Source organism: Taudactylus pleione, unplaced genomic scaffold (assembly GCF_031769625.1).
Source record: "Taudactylus pleione unplaced genomic scaffold, aTauple2 ptg000711l, whole genome shotgun sequence".
NCBI classification, from domain to species: Eukaryota; Metazoa; Chordata; class Amphibia; order Anura; family Myobatrachidae; genus Taudactylus; species Taudactylus pleione.
In genome coordinates, this window is record NW_028285113.1 from 11,455,922 (window position 1) to 11,479,244 (window position 23,323).

The 23,323-nt window shown below is 45.8% G+C and overlaps 1 protein-coding gene across 5 annotated transcripts in view; it reads right to left on the reverse strand.

Moving 5' to 3' along the window:
* The window catches only part of ALKBH8 (alkB homolog 8, tRNA methyltransferase), a 55,979-nt gene that overhangs the window by 9,491 nt on the left and 23,165 nt on the right, over positions 1–23,323 (reverse strand). For 4 of the 5 annotated variants that reach the window (XM_088456656.1, XM_088456658.1, XM_088456657.1 and 1 more), the window contains exons 8-10: positions 18,569–18,675; positions 8,322–8,473; positions 5,528–5,787 (exon numbers count right to left, since the gene is read on the reverse strand). In XM_088456656.1, the coding sequence (XP_088312782.1) occupies positions 5,528–5,787; positions 8,322–8,473; positions 18,569–18,675 (519 nt within the window). Of the gene's footprint in view, positions 1–1,117; positions 1,234–5,527; positions 5,788–8,321; positions 8,474–18,568; positions 18,676–23,323 lie in introns of all 5 variants that reach the window. The other variant, XM_088456659.1, reaches the window with a different exon arrangement.

Here is a 23,323-nt window from a genome sequence, read left to right on the forward strand (position 1 = left end):
ACTCCAAGTCTCAACCCAGAAAGAGGTGTCTTTGGATTACAAACTGTGCGTTTTCTGCAGCAAACTTGAGGCAAATTCCGCAGTGCCGTGTGGCACTCACACAACTACGTCATGCCTTAGAAATTAGTAGTGAGGTTTGAACACTATGAAAGTATGAAACTATCACTCAACTACAAGTTGCAGGACAGAGATTACACACTGACTACCTCGCAGCAGAGACTCAGGCAACACCTTGTGTGTTGTAAGTACAGTATTACTTTACAGTTACAGTAGTTAAGTATAGCCAATCAGGATCTTCCATAGCGACATCACTGTGTGACATAAAGTGAATGGGCTATGTATGACATAAACGGTGAGTGACATGAATAGTGTGTGACATAATATGACATCAATAGTTAACAACCGAGAGTGGATGATTTTGCAATGCTAGGTAGTAAACTAATTTTTCACTGCCATCAATGGCACAGAGCCAAACGATGTAGGGAATTCAAAACATTGATGGTTGCTGGCCGATGTTAACTACTTTTGTTCAGCCTGCTGCACATTCAGTATTAAAACAGGGATGACCATGCTGCATAAAACACACAGTCAGTTTGTAATTCAAAGATACCTCTTTCTGGGCTGAGACTTGTAGTTCAAGCGTGGTTTCATACACCGCTGCTCAAGCACCACTACTCATTTTTAAGGCATGTCATCATTGTGTGAGTGCTAGACACCACTTTCTACAGTGCCGCAGTGACCAGCACTTGCTGCCAACATGTTGTACAAAAGACAGAAGATGCACAGTGAGTTTGTAATCCAAAGACAACTCTTTCTGGGCTGAGACTTGTAGTTCAGTGTTGGTTTCATACAGCGCTGCTAAAACCCCACTACTAACTTCTGTACTATTGTATTCTAGTCTCACTGCTCCTTACCGCACCACACTGCGCTATTCTCATGCTGCGTCTTAGACGCCTGTATGTCAGAATATGAGCAAAGATGTAGCAGGACACATCTGTACCTGAAGATGGTAAGAGGTCGATTCTGATGATCCTTTCTGGAAGGATTAATGGGTCATTGTAGAACTCTGAGTAGCAATGAATTATGAAATACTAGTAAAATGAACACGGTACATCACCTCAGCCCACCCCAACTCTGCTCTACTATACTTCCCGATTCTCCTATCTTTTCTGATGAGATATCCCGTCTCCTTCGCTGCGGCAGGAGTTTTTGGTGTCGCATGCCCCGCTCAAACTGCACGTGATGGAGATGAGATAGACCACACTTGATTATTATACAGATATTGAATTAAAGCCCAATACAATGAAAAATAAGAGTTATGGTAGACTTACCTTTGATAACTCTTTCTTCGAGGTCCATAGGGTCCACAGGAACTACCTTGTGGTATATGTGGTTTGGAAGAAAACCGGCACCAAACAGTCAACTCTTTCCGGTCCCAGGATTCACTGGGTCCACCCCAGTCCAGGTCACGCCACCGCAGCCAGCGTGCTCCGCCGCGACCCTGACAAAATCACCAGACCACACAGGTTACCGGTGTTGCGGTGGCGGCGGGGGTAGATGGAGTCGCAGCATGGGCGTCTTATAAGACGCCCTGCTGCTAAATTCATAGGGTAGAAAAAAAACAAAAACTTGGGACTGCTTCAGTCCCGTACTGTTACAACGGTGCGTCTCCTGCAGCACCAAACACAAATCTGAGTACCTGAGGCCGGTGGTGGGGTATATATGGGGGAGGACCTAGTGCATCCTGGGACAGGAAAAAGTTGACTGTTTGGTCCCGGGTTTCCTCCAAACCACATATTCCCCAAGGTAGTTCCTGTGGAGCCTGTGGACCCTGAAGAAGAAACAGTTTTTGCATTGTAAAGAATTGCCACTTTAAATCTTGCCAGTTTGCAACTGTTGCACACTGTTACATTTGGGCCCATGTTAGTAGGTGTGTTTAGTTTTCACAATTGTTGCATGCCATATTGTATGTGGAGAAATAGGTCTTATATTAAATAAAAAAATAAGATTTTATTACAAACTGCCAATGGTAAAACAGATGATTTTGTGTTTTCCTTGTATCATCTAGTGTAATTCCGTATTGTTCTAAGCTAACAAGGTGCAGTAATGTGACACTCTGCTGCCCTTAGGTTGTTGCCTCTAGGTGCCTGCAGGTAACATCAGTTTGCTCCAAGGCGTGCAGTGACAGCCTCTCACAAGTGACATGCCAGTTACACTAGTAGATCTACAGACCGTCAGCATCTATTTGCTATAAAATAGAATCTCTGCTATATATTTAACGAAAAATAATCACTAAAATAAGTTGTTTTTAAAATATGTTTTGTAAAATGTAATACATAGATAATATATAATATGGCCATTGTCTAATGGGGCAGAACCATGATCTTTTATTAAAGCAGTCATACAATAAAATTAAGCTTTACTGGATTTGCAAGGTTTAAGGCAGGGGTAGGCAGCCGGGATCCGGTCACATGGTCGATAGTTACCATCTTGACATTCAAAATGTCGACACCACGCTCTAGAATATCGACAAGGTTAGGCACTACGGGGATTAGATGTTAGGGATCAGGGATAGGGAGGGGGGGAAACTCTCACTGGAAAGCTGCTCCGTTTGACGTCTGCGCCGAAACTGCTGGTCACATGAGTGCCGGGACCCAGAAGACAACGCTGGAGACGCCGCAGCCGCCAGCACCTGGTAAGTGACTCCTGGGCCACCAGGGACATTCTGTCGACATCAGTCGACATGTCAGTCGTATAGACATGATGAATGTTAACATGGTCACTGTCGACATTTCAACCAAGTCAACCTAATGCATGTCGACATAACATACCACACCCAGGCAAACCTGTGGCACTCCTGCTGCTGTGGAACTACACATCCCTGCATGCCCAGCCACAAATTTGCTGTTAGGTCATGTTAAAACTGTGGCAGGGAATGCTGGGATGTGTAGTTCCACAGCAGCAGGAGTGCTATAGGTTGCCTACCCCTGGTTTAAGGTATCAACAGTGCACAGGACACGTGCGTGGGTTTACATGAGATGAGGGGAGGCTGGTGGAATCAGCAGAATATGGGTATGGAAATGTCAGCACGTCAATACTGGATAGACAATGTTGCTTTTAAGAAGATCTGCCAGCAAGCACTGGTGATGCATTCCAAATAATAGCATGGTTCAAGTAGATACATGGCATAGTGCACAACTTACTGTGAGATATAAGGATATTAGAAAGGATAGTAGAAGTCACTGAGCAGGTCCTTGACCATATAAAAGCATGGGATGGCTACGGAATCCTGGCGGTCAGAATCACGACGCCGGTATCCCGACAGGGTTAGAATACCGACACTTGTCGGTCAGTATGCTAACCCTTCCCCTCTCCCTACCCTAACCCTCCTTCCCCAGTGCCTGACCCAAACCTCCCTCCCCCCCCCAGTGCCTACACCTAACCTCCCTCTCCCTGCACACTATACCTAACCCTCCCCCTTTAGTGTCTAACTCTAACCTTCCCCCTAGTGCCCAACCCTAACCCTCTCCCCAACCCCGCTACTATCCTTCGGGATTCCGGCGGTCAGGATGCAAGAGCCAGGATTCTAACAAGTGTCGGGGTTCTGGCACCCGCGGTCGGGATATTAACCGCATCCCAAAAGCATGGGTCTCAAAGGTCAAGTGCTTTGATATCGGTCATGAACCCCAGAGCGAACTAATATCTTTGTGATTCACACTAGTAGGTGTATTATTCCATATAGTCTAATAATAATAATTTTATTTATATAACTCTATTCTCCAGACACTTAGTAGAGCAGTAATCTTTGTCATATTTTAGTATCTTTATTACAACTGTATTAAATTAAGATTTGGTATACATCACTTTCTGGTATTTTGTCAGAGGATTGTGTGATAGGCTGCTGCATGGAAAAGAGGGTGTGGGCGGGGCCAGGATCAGAGGATTGTGTGATAGGCTGCTGCATGGGAAAGGTGTGGGCGGGGCCAGGATCAGAGGATTGTGTGAAAGGCTGCTGCATGGGAAAGAGGGTGTGGGCGGGGCCAGGATCAGAGGATTCTGCGATAGGCTGCTGCATGGGAAAGAGGGTGTGGGCGGGGCCAGGAGCAGAGGATTCTGTGAAAGGCTGCTGCATGGGAAAGAGAGTGTGGGCGGGGCCAGGAGCAGAGGATTCTGTGAAAGGCCGCTGCATGGGAAAGAGGGTGTGGGCGGGGTCAGGATCAGAGGATTGTGTGAAAGGCTGCTGCATGGGAAAGAGTGTGTGGGCGGGGCCAGGATCAGAGGATTGTGTGATAGGCTGCTGCATGGGAAAGAGGGTGTGGGCGGGGCCAGGATCAGAGGATTGTGTGATAGGCTGCTGCATGGGAAAGAGGGTGTGGGCGGGGCCAAGATCAGAGGATTGTGGGATAGGCTGCTGCATGGGAAAGAGGGTGTGGGCGGGGCCAGGATCAGAGGATTCTGCAATAGGCTGCTGCATGGGAAAGAGGGTGTGGGCGGGGCCAGGATCAGAGGATTCTGCGATAGGCTGCTGCATGGGAAAGAGGGCCTGATTCAGAGCCGGACGCCCGTTTTGACCTTTTGGCACGCCTGCGTTCTGATCTCCACTCCCCGTTTTCAAGCACCTTCCCCTATTACCACCCACAAACGCCTCATCCTGTCACTCAAATTAGCAGGCATTCGCTATTTTGCGAGTACACGATTTTCGACCGCACAGACTGGGTCGCGCATGCGTACTAAAACCCATACGCATACGCAGATGTGCGAACATCGCTCGGAGCGAACGAGTGGCTCTGCATCAGGCCCAGAGTGTGTGGGCGGGGCCAGGATCAGAGGATGTGTTTTGTTATCAGTGTAAAGGTGCGTACATACGGGACGATTTTTTGAACGATTGGTCGTTAACGACATCGTTCAGTTTCAGGGCCAAAACGATGAACAATAACTACCAATGCACGCTCCCGTTTGTAGTTGGTAGTTGCCGTTCATCGCCCGAACATCCTCTGAAAACTGACGATAATGTCAGGTTGAACATGTTCGGGGATGAGGGAGGGAGCCCGGCACTGAACTAAATAGTTATTTATTTTGTTCAGTGTTTGTGCTCAGTGTTGTTAACAACCCTGCTGGGGGCACGGGACGATCTCATTCATGGAGCAAATCGTCCCATGTGTAACACCTTTAGGTCTGGCTGAGGTGTATTGGATGGAATAAAAGTACATGAACACTTGTATATTATCTTTGCCATATTGAGGCATGTTGTAAAACTATCACCTTATGATAAATCGTGATGTCAGAGATTGACCAGAATAAGGATTTATTTCCCCACCATATATGAATTATATAAACTATATTCATACTAGTCTACTCAGCTGTAATGCTCACAAATTGCAGCATTGCGCAGTGGCAGGTGGGGCCACAATTATATGATTTGCAGCAGCAAGCCCCAAGAGGGGGAGGGGTGGATTAATACGTCGGCAAGTGTGACTATAATGCACGTGGTATATAATATTAAATACTTTAAATATGGAAAACTTACCATGTACATATCCTTATTAACACCAAGATATTTTCCATTACCGCAACCCACATCGGCCACAAGAGAACCTATAGGTAAACCCATGAGAAAGTCCACGATCTTGGGCCACGGAGTGTGTCTTGTGCTGCTGAAATGTCCAGCGATATCTTCATAGACCTTGTGGACATATTCTCTCTCCAAGGATTCAGCACCCAAATCACCAACAAGGTGAGGAGGAGGAGAGGGGTCTTTCTGTTGGCTGTCACAGACTGATGGAAAAGCTGCATAGATATAGAAATGATCAATATGCATTTATAGAGATGTGTCTGTCTGCATCAACATTAGATCAATATACAAAAGAAGGGGGATGTTTAGGGTTTGGGATAAGACCTGAGTGCGGGTTGGGTACGCGATCTCGGCGCTGACAAAGACAGCGGTCAGAATCCCGGCAGCATAATCCCGACGGTGGAAATCCCGACACATGCAGGTAAAGTATTCTAACCCTTTCCCTAACCCTAGCTTACCTGTCCCACAGCCTAACCCTAACTGCCCAACCCCCAGCCTGACCTTAACTGTCCCCCCCAGCCTGACCCTAACCCTCTCCTCCTGCAGCCTCACCCGAACCCTCTCCTCCTGCAGCCTCACCCGAACCCTCTCCTCCTGCATCCTCACCCAAACACTCTCCTCCTGCAGCCTCACCCAAACACTCTCCTCCTGCAGCCTCACCCGAAACCTCTCCTCCTGCAGCCTCACCCGAACCCTCTCCTCCTGCAGCCTCACCCGAACCTTTCCCTCTTACAACCTCACCCGAACCCTCTCCTCCTGCAGCCTCACCCGAACCCTCTCCTCCTGCAGCCTCACCCAAACCTTTCCCTCTTACAACCTCACCCGAACCCTCTCCTCCTGCAGCCTCACCCGAACCCTCTCCTCCTGCAGCCTCACCCTCTCCTCCTGCAGCCTCACCCGAACCCTTCCCTCTTACAGCCTCACCCAAACCCTCTCCTCCTACAGCCTCACCCGAACCCTCTCCTCCTACAGCCTCACCCGAACCCTCTCCTCCTACAGCCTCACCCGAACCCTCTCCTCCTACAGCCTCACCCGAACCCTCTCCTCCTGCAGCCTCACCCGAACCCTTCCCTCCTACAGCCTCACCCGAACCCTCTCCTCTTGCAGCCTCACCCGAACACTCTCCTCCTGCAGCCTGACCCTAACTCTCTCCTCCTGCAGCCTCACCCTAACCCTCTCCTCCTGCAGCCTCACCCTACCCTCTCCTCCTACAGCCTCACCCGAACCCTCTCCTCCTGCAGCCTCACCCGAACCCTTCCCTCTTACAGCCTCACCCTAACCCTCTCCTCCTACAGCCTCACCCGAACCCTCTCCTCCTGCAGCCTCACCCGAACCCTCTACTCCTGCAGCCTCACCCTACCCTCTCCTCCTGCAGCCTCACTCTAACCCTCTCCTCCTGCAGCCTCACCCTACCCTCTCCTCCTGCAGCCTCACCCGAACCCTCTCCTCCTGCAGCCTCACCCGAACCCTCTCCTCCTGCAGCCTCACCAAACCATCCCCTCCTGCAGCCTAACCCTGGAAGAATGGCTGATCGTGTAATGTTCATTCTAGAACCCTGCAGCTGTCACACCTCATGCAGTTCCTCTTTCCTGCCTGGGGTGTCGCTCTCTGCTCTGGTGCTTCTAGCACACCCAAGTGATGCAACAAACTTCTGATATACAGACCAATGTGTGCTAGCAGTACCAGAGCAGAGAGCGACACCCCAGGCAGGAAAGGGGAACTGCACGGGCTGTGACAGGTGCAGGGTGCTATCTACATTTGGTATGGAAATATTTACTTCCAACTTTGTAGTGGGAAAAAGTTCATTGAGTTTGGATTCTCTTTCTTGTAAACTGATAACAACTTGTACCTGCATAACACAGGGCTCAATATGTAACCTCCTATAGGAGACACCTACCTCAACCACTGTGGTAAAGTGTTCATACCTCACACATAATTGAATTCCCCTATAGTCCTTAGGTCATTCATGAAACAAATATGGTAAAATCACACACTAACAAATTATTCAGACAGGTGCTACCATCTTGCAACAAGTGTTTTATTATGTATACACTCCTTACAAGCGCTGATTTTGTGGACCAGATGGTACTGGTAGATGAACTAGCTGCATAAAGGGGAATTCTTTACTACTCAATTAATATCCTACTCCTCTTTAAGTAAAGCGCAAGTATACTGGATGCTAAGCCATTAGTATCCAGAAACTATCCCATTTTTCAAATATGGTAAAATCCACTCATAAATGATAGTACTTAACTAACATAATTATGCTTGGTAGAATTGGCTGAATAAACCACTGATGCTGCCTGAAATAGCCTGTTGATAACTTGGAAACACGATTGTCATTTTGACAGAGTTTGTGAATAACTTTGACTCGCTTTAGCAACTGTAACCATATAAACAACAGGTGAGCTATACTATTTGCATGGTAATAGATGCTGCCAGTTTAGGCCAGTTCATCACAACCTGTCAATTGCGGCTTCTGTATGCTTCTGAGTTTTGAACTGGAGATTTCAGGCAGAAATCCTTACAGGCATCAAAAGTTATTCCAGTAAGTTGTAGTATCCAGCATAATGAGTTTAATTAGACTAAATGACGTTTTAATGGAGCTATCCTTTAAGAGTTGCAGCAGTATATGATGTAATCAGACATAATTTATTTTAGTTCCTGTGAATATAGAGTCAACATTTCTCAATAAGCATAAATAAATATAATGATAAAAAAGGAATATTGACTTTTCTCCTACACTTACCACATTTACACAAGCCGTGTCTTATTTTCCTGAATGTAAAAGATGTCCTTGTACCCCTTTTGTTTAAGGTTAACTCCTCTGAGTTCCCGCTGACTGTTCCAAATCTCTGCCCTTCCGACATCTGAATAACATCAAACTTTCTGGGAGTGATGCTGGAATGGAAGAATGTAATTACATGGTGTGGTGCATGGACAAGGCTGAAATGGTTTTAGCAATAAGTAGGAAGGATTTGCGGCAAAAGCTTTACAAATGGATTGTTAAACTGTCTTTCAGCAGCGGCAGCAGCACCGTTATTACCCAAAAGGAAAAAAACTGTTCTGCTATTGAAAAGTAAATGAAGTGGAAATATCTATAGAGAGCTAATAAACTGTCCAGTGTATTTGCGGTTTCAGCTTAAAGGAGAACCTATACTTTAGGAAGTGATAGGAACTGCAATGCAAGCTGGTATTTGCATGGCCTCAATCAGATTCACCTTCCAGCCATTGCACAAAGTGAGAATAACGATTATGGGGGATTACAATGCTTTGTTCTATGACAGAATTTTGAACGATTCATATTTTAAAGCAGAACAGTTATCCAGACTGCCAAAAAAAAAAGATCTTCACCCTCCCTCTAGCCTGCCCCCTCTTCTTTCTGTCATACCAGGGCAGTACTGTCTATGCCAGGCGACTTTCCGTTATGTTAACTAAGGCCGTAAACATCCGATTCCCTGTATTTAATAGTAGTAACATTGTCTAACAATGTTCTATTACTGCAGACATCACACATTTAACACAGACCCCAGGAGTGTTGTGTTGCTCTGCTATCCAGGGTGGCACTATCCAGTGGTGTGTGTTGCTCTGCTATCCAGGGTGGCACTATCCAGTGTTGTGTTGCTCTGCTATCCAGGGTGGGACTATCCAGTGGTGTGTGTTGCTCTGCTATCCAGGGTGGCACTATCCAGTGGTGTGTGTTGCTCTGCTATCCAGGGTGGCACTATCCAGTGGTGTGTGTTGCATTTCAAGGGAGAGTCTCAGTGTCTGTAAATAAGGAAGACTAGATTGGACTAACTACAATAGGTGGCTGCCCAAAATGAAATAATTGAGTCATATTATGCCAACCATACAGTAGGCACTTTTAGGGGGTATTCCAGCTGTTCAATATAATCACTATACAAACAATGTTGAATTTCTAAATAAAAATTAATAATGTGTAAATGGAATCATGCTCATATTTAAAGGAATACGCTCAATTCTTTTAATTCCAAATTTGTAAGTGCATAACCCCTACTGTGACAAGAGCATGCGTTGAGAAACTAGCGCCCGGCATCGCACTGCATTGTCAGATGCGCATTAGTTGCAACTTGGGAAGGACTACCCGCTGGATCCAATCTGTATCGTTACAATATGCATTTATTCTAAATACAGGTGTTAATGCACAGGTGACCAGGCTCTTAAATAGTACGTTGTAAATTATATTAGAGCAAGATACATTTTGTCAGTGTCTGTATGGTATGGAGAATGTGATATAAATGTTTCCAAGTTGTAATTCTGCCATATACAATAAAATCAGGACCTTGACCCTGAATAGCTACAGTGCTGCTGATTCTGACTCACACAGAGGGGAGTGCACGACCGGGCACTAGGACTACCTCTGATGAGGTTAAGAACCGGGGGGTTTAGGATGACTGTATGGAAATGATGGGGTGACAGACTAAGTCTCCTAGTTGCGGCCAAACCCAGGTTTGGCTAGACCTGCCCAGAGGCGCAGAATCTAACTCACTTGGTGGTTTTCTCCAGTGACCCCTCCAATTGGGATTTGGTTTTCACCGCACCAAGTGAGCAGGTCGTGGCCCTCTGGACAGGTACCTGGGAGTGACAGAAGTGAAGTTATATTGAGACACAGGAACAAGTATACAAAGATGGCCACTTGGGGCGCACTGGAGGTGTAGACCAAACTTGTACTGGCATATAGGGACAAAGTACACGAAGATGCCACTTGGGACGCACTGGAAGTATAGACAGAACTTGTAATGAAGCACAGGAATAAGGTACACAAGGACGCCACTTGGGACGCAGTGGAGGTGTGGACTGAACCTGTACAGAAGCTCGGAGACGAAGTACACTGCAGTGTGTATTTTGTACACTATATGTAATTCCAGATGCACCGGTAATTGATAGGATGTTGTACACAACGGTGCGTGCTTTGTACACGATGGTATGTATTTTGTACACAAAGGTGCAACTACAGAAGCACCAGCAGATGACCTTGAAATAATACCCGAAGATGTGTATGTTGTACACAAAGGTGCGACTTCGGACGCACTAGCAGATTACTTTGAAAGTGTACACAGTGGTGTGTACGTTGTACACAAAGGTGCGAATCTGGACGCACCGGCAGAGGACGTGAAAGGATACACAGTGGGCGACTTAAGTCTCACATGATGAACTTGTACTGGACACGGGGACTGAATACACAGAGGTGCGATTGGAGACACACAGGACGCCAGGAGTTTGTACTGAAGACGGGGACTGAATACACAGAGGTGCGATTGGAGACACACAGGACGCCAGGAACTTGTACTGAAGACGGGGACTGAATACACAGAGGTGCGATTGGAGACACACAGGACGCCAGGAACTTGTACTGAAGACGGGGACTGAATACACAGAGGTGCGATTGGAGACACACAGGACGCCAGGAACTTGTACTGAAGACGGGGACAGAATACAGAGAGGTGCGATTGGAGACACACAGGACGCCAGGAACTTGTACTGAAGACGGGGACAGAATACATAGAGGTGCGATTGGAGACACACAGGACGCCAGGAACTTGTACTGAAGACGGGGACAGAATACATAGAGGTGCGATTGGAGACACACAGGACGCCAGGAACTTGTACTGAAGACAGGGACAGAATACATAGAGGTGCGATTGGAGACACACAGGACGCCAGGAACTTGTATTGAAGACGGGGACTGAATACACAGAGGTGCGACTGGAGACACACAGGACGCCAGGAACTTGTACTGAAGACGGGGACAGAATACATAGAGGTGCGATTGGTGACACACAGGACGCCAGGAACTTGTACTGAAGACGGGGACAGAATACATAGAGGTGCGATTGGAGACACACAGGACGCCAGGAACTTGTACTGAAGACGGGGACTGAATACACAGAGGTGCGATTGGAGACACACAGGACGCCAGGAACTTGTACTGAAGACGGGGACAGAATACAGAGAGGTGCGATTGGAGACACACAGGACGCCAGGAACTTGTACTGAAGACGGGGACTGAATACACAGAGGTGCGACTGGAGACACACAGGACGCCAGGAACTTGTACTGAAGACGGGGACAGAATACATAGAGGTGCGATTGGTGACACACAGGACGCCAGGAACTTGTACTGAAGACGGGGACAGAATACATAGAGGTGCGATTGGAGACACACAGGACGCCAGGAACTTGTACTGAAGACGGGGACTGAATACACAGAGGTGCGATTGGAGACACACAGGACGCCAGGAACTTGTACTGAAGACGGGGACTGAATACACAGAGGTGCGATTGGAGACACACAGGACGCCAGGAACTTGTACTGAAGACGGGGACTGAATACACAGAGGTGCGATTGGAGACACACAGGACGCCAGGAACTTGTACTGAAGACGGGGACTGAATACACAGAGGTGCGATTGGAGACACACAGGACGCCAGGAACCTGTACTGAAGACAGGGACTGATTGCACAGAGGTGCGATTGGAGACACACAGGATGCCAGGAACTTGTACTGAAGACAGGGACAGAATACACAGAGGTACGATTGGAGACACACAGGACGCCAGGAACTTGTACTGAAGACAGGGACTGAATACAGAGAGGTGCGATTGGAGACACACAGGACGCCAGGAACTTGTACTGAAGACAGGGACAGAATACACAGAGGTGCGATTGGAGACACACAGGACGCCAGGAACTTGTACTGAAGACAGCGACTGAATACATAGAGGTGCGACTGGAGACACACAGGACGCCAGGAACTTGTACTGAAGACAGGGACTGAATACAGAGAGGTGCGATTGGAGACACACAGGACGCCAGGAACTTGTACTGAAGACAGGGACTGAATACAGAGAGGTGCGATTGGAGACACACAGGACGCCAGGAACTTGTACTGAAGACAGGTACTGAATACAGAGAGGTGCGATTGGAGACACACAGGATGCCAGGAACACTGAGGAAAGTAATACAGCCTCTGGAACATAGGACAGTTGTCACCAGTAATGACTATGTGCAGTCATACAGCGATGTTGATCAGCAACTTACTGTTGCAGGAGTCGTATCTAAATACCCCTAGGCAGCTGGTCATTGGTTCATGAGATCAGCTGGGAGACTGCTGGGCTTCCATTGGGGGAGACTGACCAGGAGAGATGAACCAACATGGCTGCACCCATGCCTGCTAACACAGGAGTCAGGACGCACACATGGAAGTTCTAGCAGCCCACGGGATTGTCCTTAGCAGAGCAAAGACTGAGATGCAAATACAAGCCAGTAAGTGTGTTAAGATGAGTATGTAGCCCCCAATGTACGTATTGCATAGTGCTAGCAGAGTATGTAGCCCCAATGTACGTATGCATAGTGCTAGCAGAGTATGTAGCACCCAATGTACGTATGCATAGTGCTAGCAGAGGATGTAGCCCCCAATGTACATATGCATAGTGCTAGCAGAGTATGTAGCCCCCAATGTACGTATGCATAGTGCTAGCAGAGTAGGTAGCCCTCAATGTACGTATGCATAGTGCTAGTAGAGTATGTAGCCCTCAATGTGCATAGTGCTAGCAGAGGATGTAGCCCCCAATGTACATATACATAATGCTAGCAGAGTAGGTAGCCCCCAATGTACGTATGCAAAGTGCTAGCAGAGTAGGTAGCCCCCAATGTACGTATGCAAAGTGCTAGCAGAGTAGGTAGCCCCCAATGTACGTATGCATAGTGCTAGCAGAGTATGTAGCCCCCAATGAACGTATGCATAGTGCTAGCAGAGTAGGTAGCCCCCAATGTACGTATGCATAGTGCTAGTAGAGTATGTAGCCCTCAATGTGCATAGTGCTAGCAGAGGATGTAGCCCCCAATGTACATATGCATAATGCTAGCCGAGTAGGTAGCCCCCAATGTACGTATGCAAAGTGCTAGCAGAGTAGGTAGCCCCCAATGTACGTATGCAAAGTGCTAGCAGAGTAGGTAGCCCCCAATGTACGTATGCATAGTGCTAGCAGGGTATGTAGCCCCCAATGTACATATGCATAGTGCTAGCAGAGTATGTAGCCCCCAATGTACGTATGCATAGTGCTAGCAGAGTAGGTAGCCCCCAATGTACGTATGCATAGTGCTAGTAGAGTATGTAGCCCTCAATGTGCATAGTGCTAGCAGAGGATGTAGCCCCCAATGTACATATGCATAATGCTAGCAGAGTAGGTAGCCCCCAATGTACGTATGCAAAGTGCTAGCAGAGTAGGTAGCCCCCAATGTACGTATGCAAAGTGCTAGCAGAGTAGGTAGCCCCCAATGTACGTATGCAAAGTGCTAGCAGAGTAGGTAGCCCCCAATGTACGTATGCATAGTGCTAGCAGAGTAGGTAGCCCCCAATGTACGTATGCATAGTGCTAGCAGAGTATGTAGCCCCAAATGTACGTATGCATAGTGCTAGCAGAGTATGTAGTCCCCAATGTACGTATGCATAGTGCTAGCAGAGTATGTAGTCCCCAATGTACGTATGCACAGTGCTAGCAGGGTATGTAGCCCCCAATGTACGTATGCATAGTGCTAGCAGAGTATGTAGCCCACAATGTACGTATGCATAAAGCTAGCAGAGTATGTAGCCCACAATGTACGTATGCATAGTGCTAGCAGAGTATGTAGCCCCCAATGTACGTATGCATAGTGCTAGCAAAGTATGTAGCCCCCAATGTACGTATGCATAGTGCTAGCAGAGTAGGTAGCCCCCAATGTACGTATGCAAAGTGCTAGCAGAGTAGGTAGCCCCAATGTACGTATGCAAAGTGCTAGCAGAGTAGGTAGCCCCCAATGTACGTATGCATAGTGCTAGTAGAGTATGTAGCCCTCAATGTGCATAGTGCTAGCAGAGGATGTAGCCCCCAATGTACATATGCATAATGCTATCCGAGTAGGTAGCCCCCAATGTACGTATGCAAAGTGCTAGCAGAGTAGGTAGCCCCCAATGTACGTATGCAAAGTGCTAGCAGAGTAGGTAGCCCCCAATGTACGTATGCATAGTGCTAGCAGGGTATGTAGCCCCCAATGTACATATGCATAGTGCTAGCAGAGTATGTAGCCCCCAATGTACGTATGCATAGTGCTAGCAGAGTAGGTAGCCCCCAATGTACGTATGCATAGTGCTAGTAGAGTATGTAGCCCTCAATGTGCATAGTGCTAGCAGAGGATGTAGCCCCCAATGTACATATGCATAATGCTAGCAGAGTAGGTAGCCCCCAATGTACGTATGCAAAGTGCTAGCAGAGTAGGTAGCCCCCAATGTACGTATGCATAGTGCTAGCAGAGTAGGTAGCCCCCAATGTACGTATGCAAAGTGCTAGCAGAGTAGGTAGCCCCCAATGTACGTATGCAAAGTGCTAGCAGAGTAGGTAGCCCCCAATGTACGTATGCATAGTGCTAGCAGAGTAGGTAGCCCCCAATGTACGTATGCATAGTGCTAGCAGAGTATGTAGCCCCAAATGTACGTATGCATAGTGCTAGCAGAGTATGTAGTCCCCAATGTACGTATGCATAGTGCTAGCAGAGTATGTAGTCCCCAATGTACGTATGCACAGTGCTAGCAGGGTATGTAGCCCCCAATGTACGTATGCACAGTCCTAGCAGAGTATGTAGCCCTCAATGTGCATAGTGCTAGCAGAGGATGTAGCCCCCAATGTACATATGCATAATGCTAGCAGAGTAGGTAGCCCCCAATGTACGTATGCATAGTGCTAGCAGAGTATGTAGTCCCCAATGTACGTATGCATAGTGCTAGCAGAGTATGTAGTCCCCAATGTACGTATGCAAAGTGCTAGCAGAGTATGTAGCCCCCAATGTACGTATGCATAGTGCTAGCAGAGTAGGTAGCCCCCAATGTACGTATGCACAGTGCTAGCAGAGTATGTAGCCCTCAATGTGCATAGTGCTAGCAGAGGATGTAGCCCCCAAAGTACATATGCATAATGCTAGCAGAGTAGGTAGCCCCCAATGTACGTATGCATAGTGCTAGCAGAGTAGGTAGCCCCCAATGTACGTATGCATAGTGCTAGCAGAGTAGGTAGCCCCCAATGTACGTATGCATAGTGCTAGCAGAGTAGCTAGCCCCCAATGTACGTATGCACAGTGCTAGCAGAGTATGTAGCCCTCAATGTGCATAGTGCTAGCAGAGGATGTAGCCCCCAATGTACGTATGCATAGTGCTAGCAGAGAATGTAGCCCCCAATGTACGTATGCAAAGTGCTAGCAGAGTAGGTAGCCCCCAATGTATGTATGCAAAGTGCTAGCAGAGTAGGTAGCCCCAAATGTACATATGCATAGTGCTAGCAGAGGATGTAGCCCCCAATGTACATATGCATAGTGCTACCAGAGTAGGTAGCCCCCAATGTACGTATGCATAGTGCTAGCAGAGTAGGTAGCCCCCAATGTACGTATGCATAGTGCTAGCAGAGTATGTAGCCCCCAATGTACATATGCACAGTGGTAGCAGAGTATGTAGCCCCAATGTACATATGCATAGTGCTAGCAGAGTATATAGCCACCAACGTACCCAGAAACTCTGTTTGGTAAATTCCCGAATCCTATCTTCACTAGTGAAAAGGTTCTTGAGTTTTTCCGATGGTGAATTGAAGAGCGTTTGCTAACTCTCCAGTATTTTCCCGTAGCCAAGGATATCTCTCTCCCGAGTTTGACATTGGTCATTTTTTCCACTCTCAAATTTATTAAACTCTCCCAGACTCGATTCTTAGTAAATTTACCCCCTAGAGTCAATTAATTTTGTATATGTAAATGATCTCAATATAATGAGAAAATAAGCCAACAAAATTATTCTAGGCACAAAACACAAACACTCAGCTCTGTTCCGACCAGTAAACCACAAGAGAAGTAAGAACACATTATCAACCCAGAAGGGAGAAACCACAGCACAGCTAGTTTATGGGATTATCCCAGGGGAAATCAGCGAGATGGGGTGTTATCAGCAGGATGTTGCAGACTGTGATTAATCTTAATGAATCTAATATAAGAAAAATTTCAATCTTGCAGCTGTCTCTGTAGTTAATTATCGTGTTCCATTAAGAAAAAAAATCCCAACAGCTAATACAGTCACATGGTATACAGTATATCCGCAATGGAAAGTAACTGGAGCACTTAAAGAGATCAAACCAACATACAGATCAAGCACGTCTCTATTAGATCAATGGCGCAATCATGTAACAACAGCAGCCGCATAAAGGCCATATTATACTCTAATAACTATGTCCCCTTCATTATATTTCACTGATAGCAGATGGCGTAAAGCATAACTGGGAGGTGTGAAACAGTATAACTGGCAGACTATATTGCTGTTGGTTTTAAAGCAATGAGCTCAATCGGTATAACACATAAAAGGGAGATCTCATCACACATCTAGCTAAATCAAAGGAACAGTTGTATTTGTTCTTGTAAACTCACCATTTTACATACTTGCCATTTTAATAAGGGCAATTATAAATGTGTAAACAGCCCATGTACTGCCAGGAGCATGCTCGCTGCATGAAACTTTTGAGGGATCGTCATCAGAGGTACAGGGCTTCCAATTGATTGCTTAAAGCTGGGTACACACTAGACCAGTGGTTCTCAAACTCGGTTCTCAGGACCCCACGCAGTTCATTACTCACTGACACATTTTAAAAGATCCACAGGTGGAGCTAATCATTTCACTTGAGATTCTGTGAGGAGACCTGGAAAACATGCACTGTTTGGGGTCCTGAGGACTGAATTTGAGAACCTGTGCACTAGACAATATATTGGCCGATATGTCCTTTTGAGTGAATCGGAATGACATGTCGTCCACGTCGTTGAGTGTGTACGCACTATCGCGTGCTCCTGTGCGTCTTTCAATGCAATGCAGGCAGATCTCAAGACCCCGTGGCTGACACCATGCTTCTGGAAGCGGCGAGGAAGCGATATATCGGGCGGTCGTACACCAGATCGTGCACTGTGCACTAACCATCCGATATATCGTTCAGTTGCATCTGCCGTCGCTGGGTACACACATCGTCTAGTGTGTACCCGGCTTAAGAGTCATGATCATGTGATCTACAGCTCACGGAACAGCCCAAGCCAATAGCAAGTTTAAATAACATGTAAGTCATCAGGAAGTAATAGACAAATTTTGTGTTGCTAACTGGATTTGCAGATTAGCTTTTCACTCAGGTTGTACTATTAAATTATAACTCCGCTCAGGACTAAAAATTTAGTTTTTGATGGCGTTTCATGAGTTAATATAACAACTGTATATTGTATGGGGTTGGGTATGGGATCTCGGCAGTCGGGATGCTGCCGGTCAGAATACAGACACCAGCATCCTGACAGTCAGAATCCCAACACCATTAGGTAGGTATCCCACCACTAACCCTTACCCCTACCGCTAACCCTCCCCGGTACCTGAACCTAACCTCTCCCCTAGTGCCTAACCCTCCTCCTAACCCCAGATACTTACCTTCGGGATGCCAGCAATCGGTATTCTGCTGTCGGGATTCCAGCGCTGGTATCACAACCATCGGCATCCCGCATGCTGACTACGTCCCATTGTATGGACTGTGGATACGCTGGTCCCGCTGGTGTCCCTGTGGGTTACAGTGGTTCCATGCACACTCCTCTCCTCTTTCTGCTCAGAAAAAAATCGAGAGGGCATTGAAGCTCCTCTCTTGTAAATTTGCCATGAGAATGGAGGATGGGCAATGAAACCGATTGGCAGAGGAGAGAAGAGTGTGGCATAACGCCGTCACAGCCATCGAGGACTCACGACAGGTTCTACAAATGGCGGATCCACGTTACATACTATTTCAGCTTTTATATGACCTCCATACAGAATGACATTTTTAATTAGGGTGGAGATCTTTAATACTAGAACTTGCTTTACCATCCAAACGTATAATATGTAATGATTGACGACACAAAAGCAGACCATACAACGGCGGACTACACAAGCTTCTTTCTCATACATACCCATGTGTCCACAGATATCTAGACTCTCCGCTCATTACCAGCAAACTGCGCCGTGGCAGCATTACCGGCACACTAGAGCCGCTTGGAGGCTTGAAATCCATGACAATCTATAAATGAATGTGTAAAAATACTCAGCGGGGTGTTCAGCGTAATATTTAGCAAAACTACAGTTGATATTTTAATTATTTAGAAGACTTAAACACTGCTGTTCACAATATAAAACTCTAAAACATATAAAATAAAGGTAAATTACAAACACGGGTGTATCTAATGATCCAAGCGCCCCTGGCAATGTAATGGACTGGCGCCCCCTACCCCCCCTATGCAGTGCTCCCAATAGTAATCCCCCCTATGCTGCATTGCCCCCAGTAGTAGCCCCTGCTATACAGTGCACCCAGTAGTAGTCCTCCCAGTAGTAGTCCCCCCAGTAGTGACCACACCCATACAGTGCCCCCCAGTAACGGGTGCCCCCCCTGTAGTGCCAGGCTTACACACACACACACACACACACACACAAGGAACAAAAAAAAATTCAACTTACCTGATCCCCGCTCCTGACGCGACCGCCACTGTCCGCCCTGCGACCCGGCCGCTCTTCTCCTGTTTGGGAGAGATGTCATGACGTATGACGTCTCTCCCATCACATGCTGCGGGGGGAGCCGGCACACGGAGCTCATTAGTGAGCTCCAGCCGGCTCCCTCCGCGGACGACGCAGCAGCAAATGAGTCTGTCTGACTCTCATTGGCTGGCTGGTATTACAAACACACAGCCGCCGCTGGCGGCTGTGTGTTTGTAAACAGTGTAGGGCAGACCGCTACCACTGCGGTCTGCCCTACACTTGTGGGGCCGGGGGACTTGTCCACCCCTTGGCTACTATTGGCACTGCCGGACGGCGCCCCCCCCTTTGGTCGGCGCCCCTGGCGAGTGCCATCCTGGCCAATGGGTAGATACGCCCCTGATTACAAACTGCACAAAGCATACATAGTAGTGCGTTTAAATAGGCATAACTGTGTATAATGTTAAAGGTCAGTGTATTCCTATAGTCACAGCAGCGGCCGATCTTTTCTTCAAAAGTAGACAGTGCAATTTGGAAGGAGCGATGCTTTGCAAAAATCTTCCCTACTGAGAACACCAGGCTATTCCTTTATGTCCATGCCCCATCAATTCTAGACATTGCTTTTCCTGGGTGTCTGATTATCATATGGATGTTCCCCTCCCTCACTGTCCCACCATTATTACTAGAACTACTGTTCTTGGGGGTCTTCCTGAAGACTGATAAAGGAGGGTCTACCTCCCTGCCAGATGCAATTGCTGCCCCCAGTTTATGAAAATGTTCACATTGGGAAGGGCCAGGATAATTTCACTCTTTTGTGTAACTTGGAGACAGGGATATGGGACCACCCAATAAAATCTGCACTAAAAGATTTAATATCTAACTAATGTGTTCTAGGTTGGGCAAATGGATAAGAATGTGTACTCCTATCAGAGAACGGATGGTTGTTAGGGATATCATGGTATGATGACCGATAGATGGATATCATTGTGAAAATAAACTATTTATGTCTGCTAAGTCCTAACATTACCATTCTAATATCTGCTGATTCCCTGCATCAAAGCAGCAATCCCATTAAAAATACAGGTGTGTTTTTAACATAATTCACTTTAACAGGTTATATGAAGAATCGTAATATTTAACATTTCTTCTTTATTTTTTTAGTTTACTATCAGCCATATTTGTTTTCCATCCAGAGAGATTCTGATAGGAGGTAATGATTTGTAGGTGGATAGCTTAGAAAAATATGAAGATGCTACAGGTTGAGTCTCCCATATCCAAATATTCCGAAATATGGAATATTCCGAAATACAGAATTTTTTTGGCATGACTGAGATAATGAACCTTTGATTTTTGATGGTTCAATGAGCTCTTAAGACCCACTACTTCATTAAAGCCTTCCAGCTCTCATCCTAACTTGCTGCTACATCTTCCTTTCTCCCGGCCCACCCCATTCTGTGTCACTCCTGTTTGTCTTCCCCTCCCTTAAAGAATGTAAGCTCTTTCGAGCAGGGCCCTCTACCCTCTTGTGCTTCTCCCTACTGTAACTTAATTTATCTCTTACTAGCCACTAGGGCAACTAACATTTGGCTGCTTATGCGGGCGTTAATGTCACTAATATAGCAATGTTTATCTATGTCCTGTATTGTATTGTAAGTCAATGGTTACTTTTTTGTCTATGTACTTTGTAAGGTGCTGCGGAACACTTGTGGCGCCATATAAATAAATGATAATAATAATAATAATAATAATACACAAACTTTGTCTAAGGCACAAATTATTAAAAATAATGTATAAAATGACCTACAGGCTGTGTGTATAAGGTATATATGAAACATAACTGAATTTCATTTCTGTACACAAACTTTGTTTGAGCCACAAAATTATTGAAATATTGTATAAAATTACCTGCAGGCTGTGTGTATAAGGTGTATATAAAACATAAATGCATTCTGTGTGTATATTTGGGTCCCATTCCCAAGATATTTCATTATTAAATGCAAATAATCCAAAATACGGAATATTCCGTTATCTAAAATACCCCTGGTCCCAAGCATTTTACTCAACCTGTAGTTAAAAAAAAATATATATATAAGCGGTGTTGCTGACTCAATAACTTTTGAATAAATAACGCACCAGGAATATAGCCACAATAAAATACTTAAATATTAGTCTTTTCTCTTTAAAAAATGTCACATAAATTTTTATTAAAGTTTTTTGTCAGGAGTTCTTAGTCCCCAGTAGAAAAAAAAAAAATGACAACACTGACATATAAATATATATTAAAAATAAAATAAAAAAGCAGCTGATGTCAAGCTTTCCCCATAATGCCTTTGTTGAATTTTTGTTGCTGGATAGCGAGATATTGCAAAACACCTCCAGGCCCAGTTTGTACTCTGTCAGTTTGTGAAATGTAAATTTCATTACATCCACATTTCATGCTTACACAAGCTGTTCCATAGAAGGATGACAACAGACGAGACTTCCAACACAAGCACATAAAACAAGGCGGCCCCTGGTTAATACACACAGACAGAATAATCATAATGTACATCTGCCCAAAGCATTATTGCAATGTTGTGTCTACTGAGTAGAGAAAGTTCTCCGAGGTTGCTGGAGGCTACGGATCCAATAACAGAGTAACTAGTGTGACAGCCATTACAGAACTAGGGTTGGGATGGGTTGAGGTGTACCTACAGTAGCAGTCATGTCAGATAATAAAGATAGTGATGTTTTATTTCACCAGAAAGTCTAGGATTACAGTTCTCATCATGTGGAGATGCGGAGTCCACCTAGGAACCCATATGAGCATCTCAAACCTCCTTGCTAGACTAGAAACACTGACTGGACTGGTCAAATTATGTAGAAAAGGGGTCACCTGTGCTCTGTCAAGCATGGCTATCCTTAAAACCTGGACTGTTAGGTCCCTTAAAGACCAAGTTTGGGAACCTTGGGTGTAGTGGAATTTATTGTCCTGCAAAACCACATGTAGCTAAAGAAGGTCGTAACCCCCTCCCCTGCGCAAATCGAGGAGCACAGGGACTTATGCAAAATTGGACGCAAGTCTGTTTGCGAAGTGTATCTTGCTTTCTTTTTTTTTTGCACCACTCTTGCTCCAGAACCAGGCATATGCACCTATGGACAAGGCAGATTTGTTTGCAATTCAGTCAGATTTCCGATGGGAACGGAAGGAGCGGACCTGGGCTGTAATGTTCTCACGTAGGCAATGTTCACGGAGGGAATTGCAGGCTATCCAGAGCGGCCATAAGAGTAAATGCGCCCGTTTTTAGATGGGTCTTTTGCATCTAGAAAAGGGCTGATAAAAGTGTTCCCGGGTATCAAACCAGGCATACCAACAGAAGGGAAGCCCAGCTGCAGAGATACATACAAATCTGCATACAGGCAAGTATACTCATTTACTTCCATGCACACAATGCGAGGCCAATTATGGCTGACTTGCATTCAACTATGCACTGGCCCTATCAAGTCTCCGAAGGCAGCCATTTTGTAGGCTGATCCAATGCTCATGAGACTACAGACCAGATCATTCCACTAGGACCATAGACATGAATGACAATGCTTCTGAGCCATGTCATTGGCTACAACCTCATGAAAGGTGATCACCATATATATAACGGTTCCAGCCACTGTGTAGATAACAGATGCACTTTACATTATCTCCATTCTCTGCTCTATTAGGCTTCTGCAGCACCAATTTTTTTTGTTACTCACGAAAGATTAGTCTGCCCAATATTAGATGAAAGGAAATGAGGAGATGGTATTTAATCTTTGTTGCCTTTCCTGAGGATGTTAGCAGTGTGTCCCCTTCGCTATTATTTATCTAGCTGGCAAACGCAACACTAATTTAAATTTACAAGTTGGTAATAAACAATGCAGTAACTGATGCATAGAAATGGATCTAAACTTTAAATGGAGTTCAAAGAAAAAAAAGACTACGGTGACAATAAAATCCCGTAGTTAATTAAATGAGATTCGTTCTCTGACACAAATCAAACAAACAAACAAACAAACAAACAAACGATAATTAAAAAAAGAAAAAACTTAAAACAATTTGTAAGTCATACACATTCCACGGAGGGAAAAGAACTGAATAATTCACAATGATAAAAAAACAAAAACCTGTATTCACATTTTATTCTTCAAAAATTTGCATTTGTTTTAAGGAATCACAGCAAATTCAG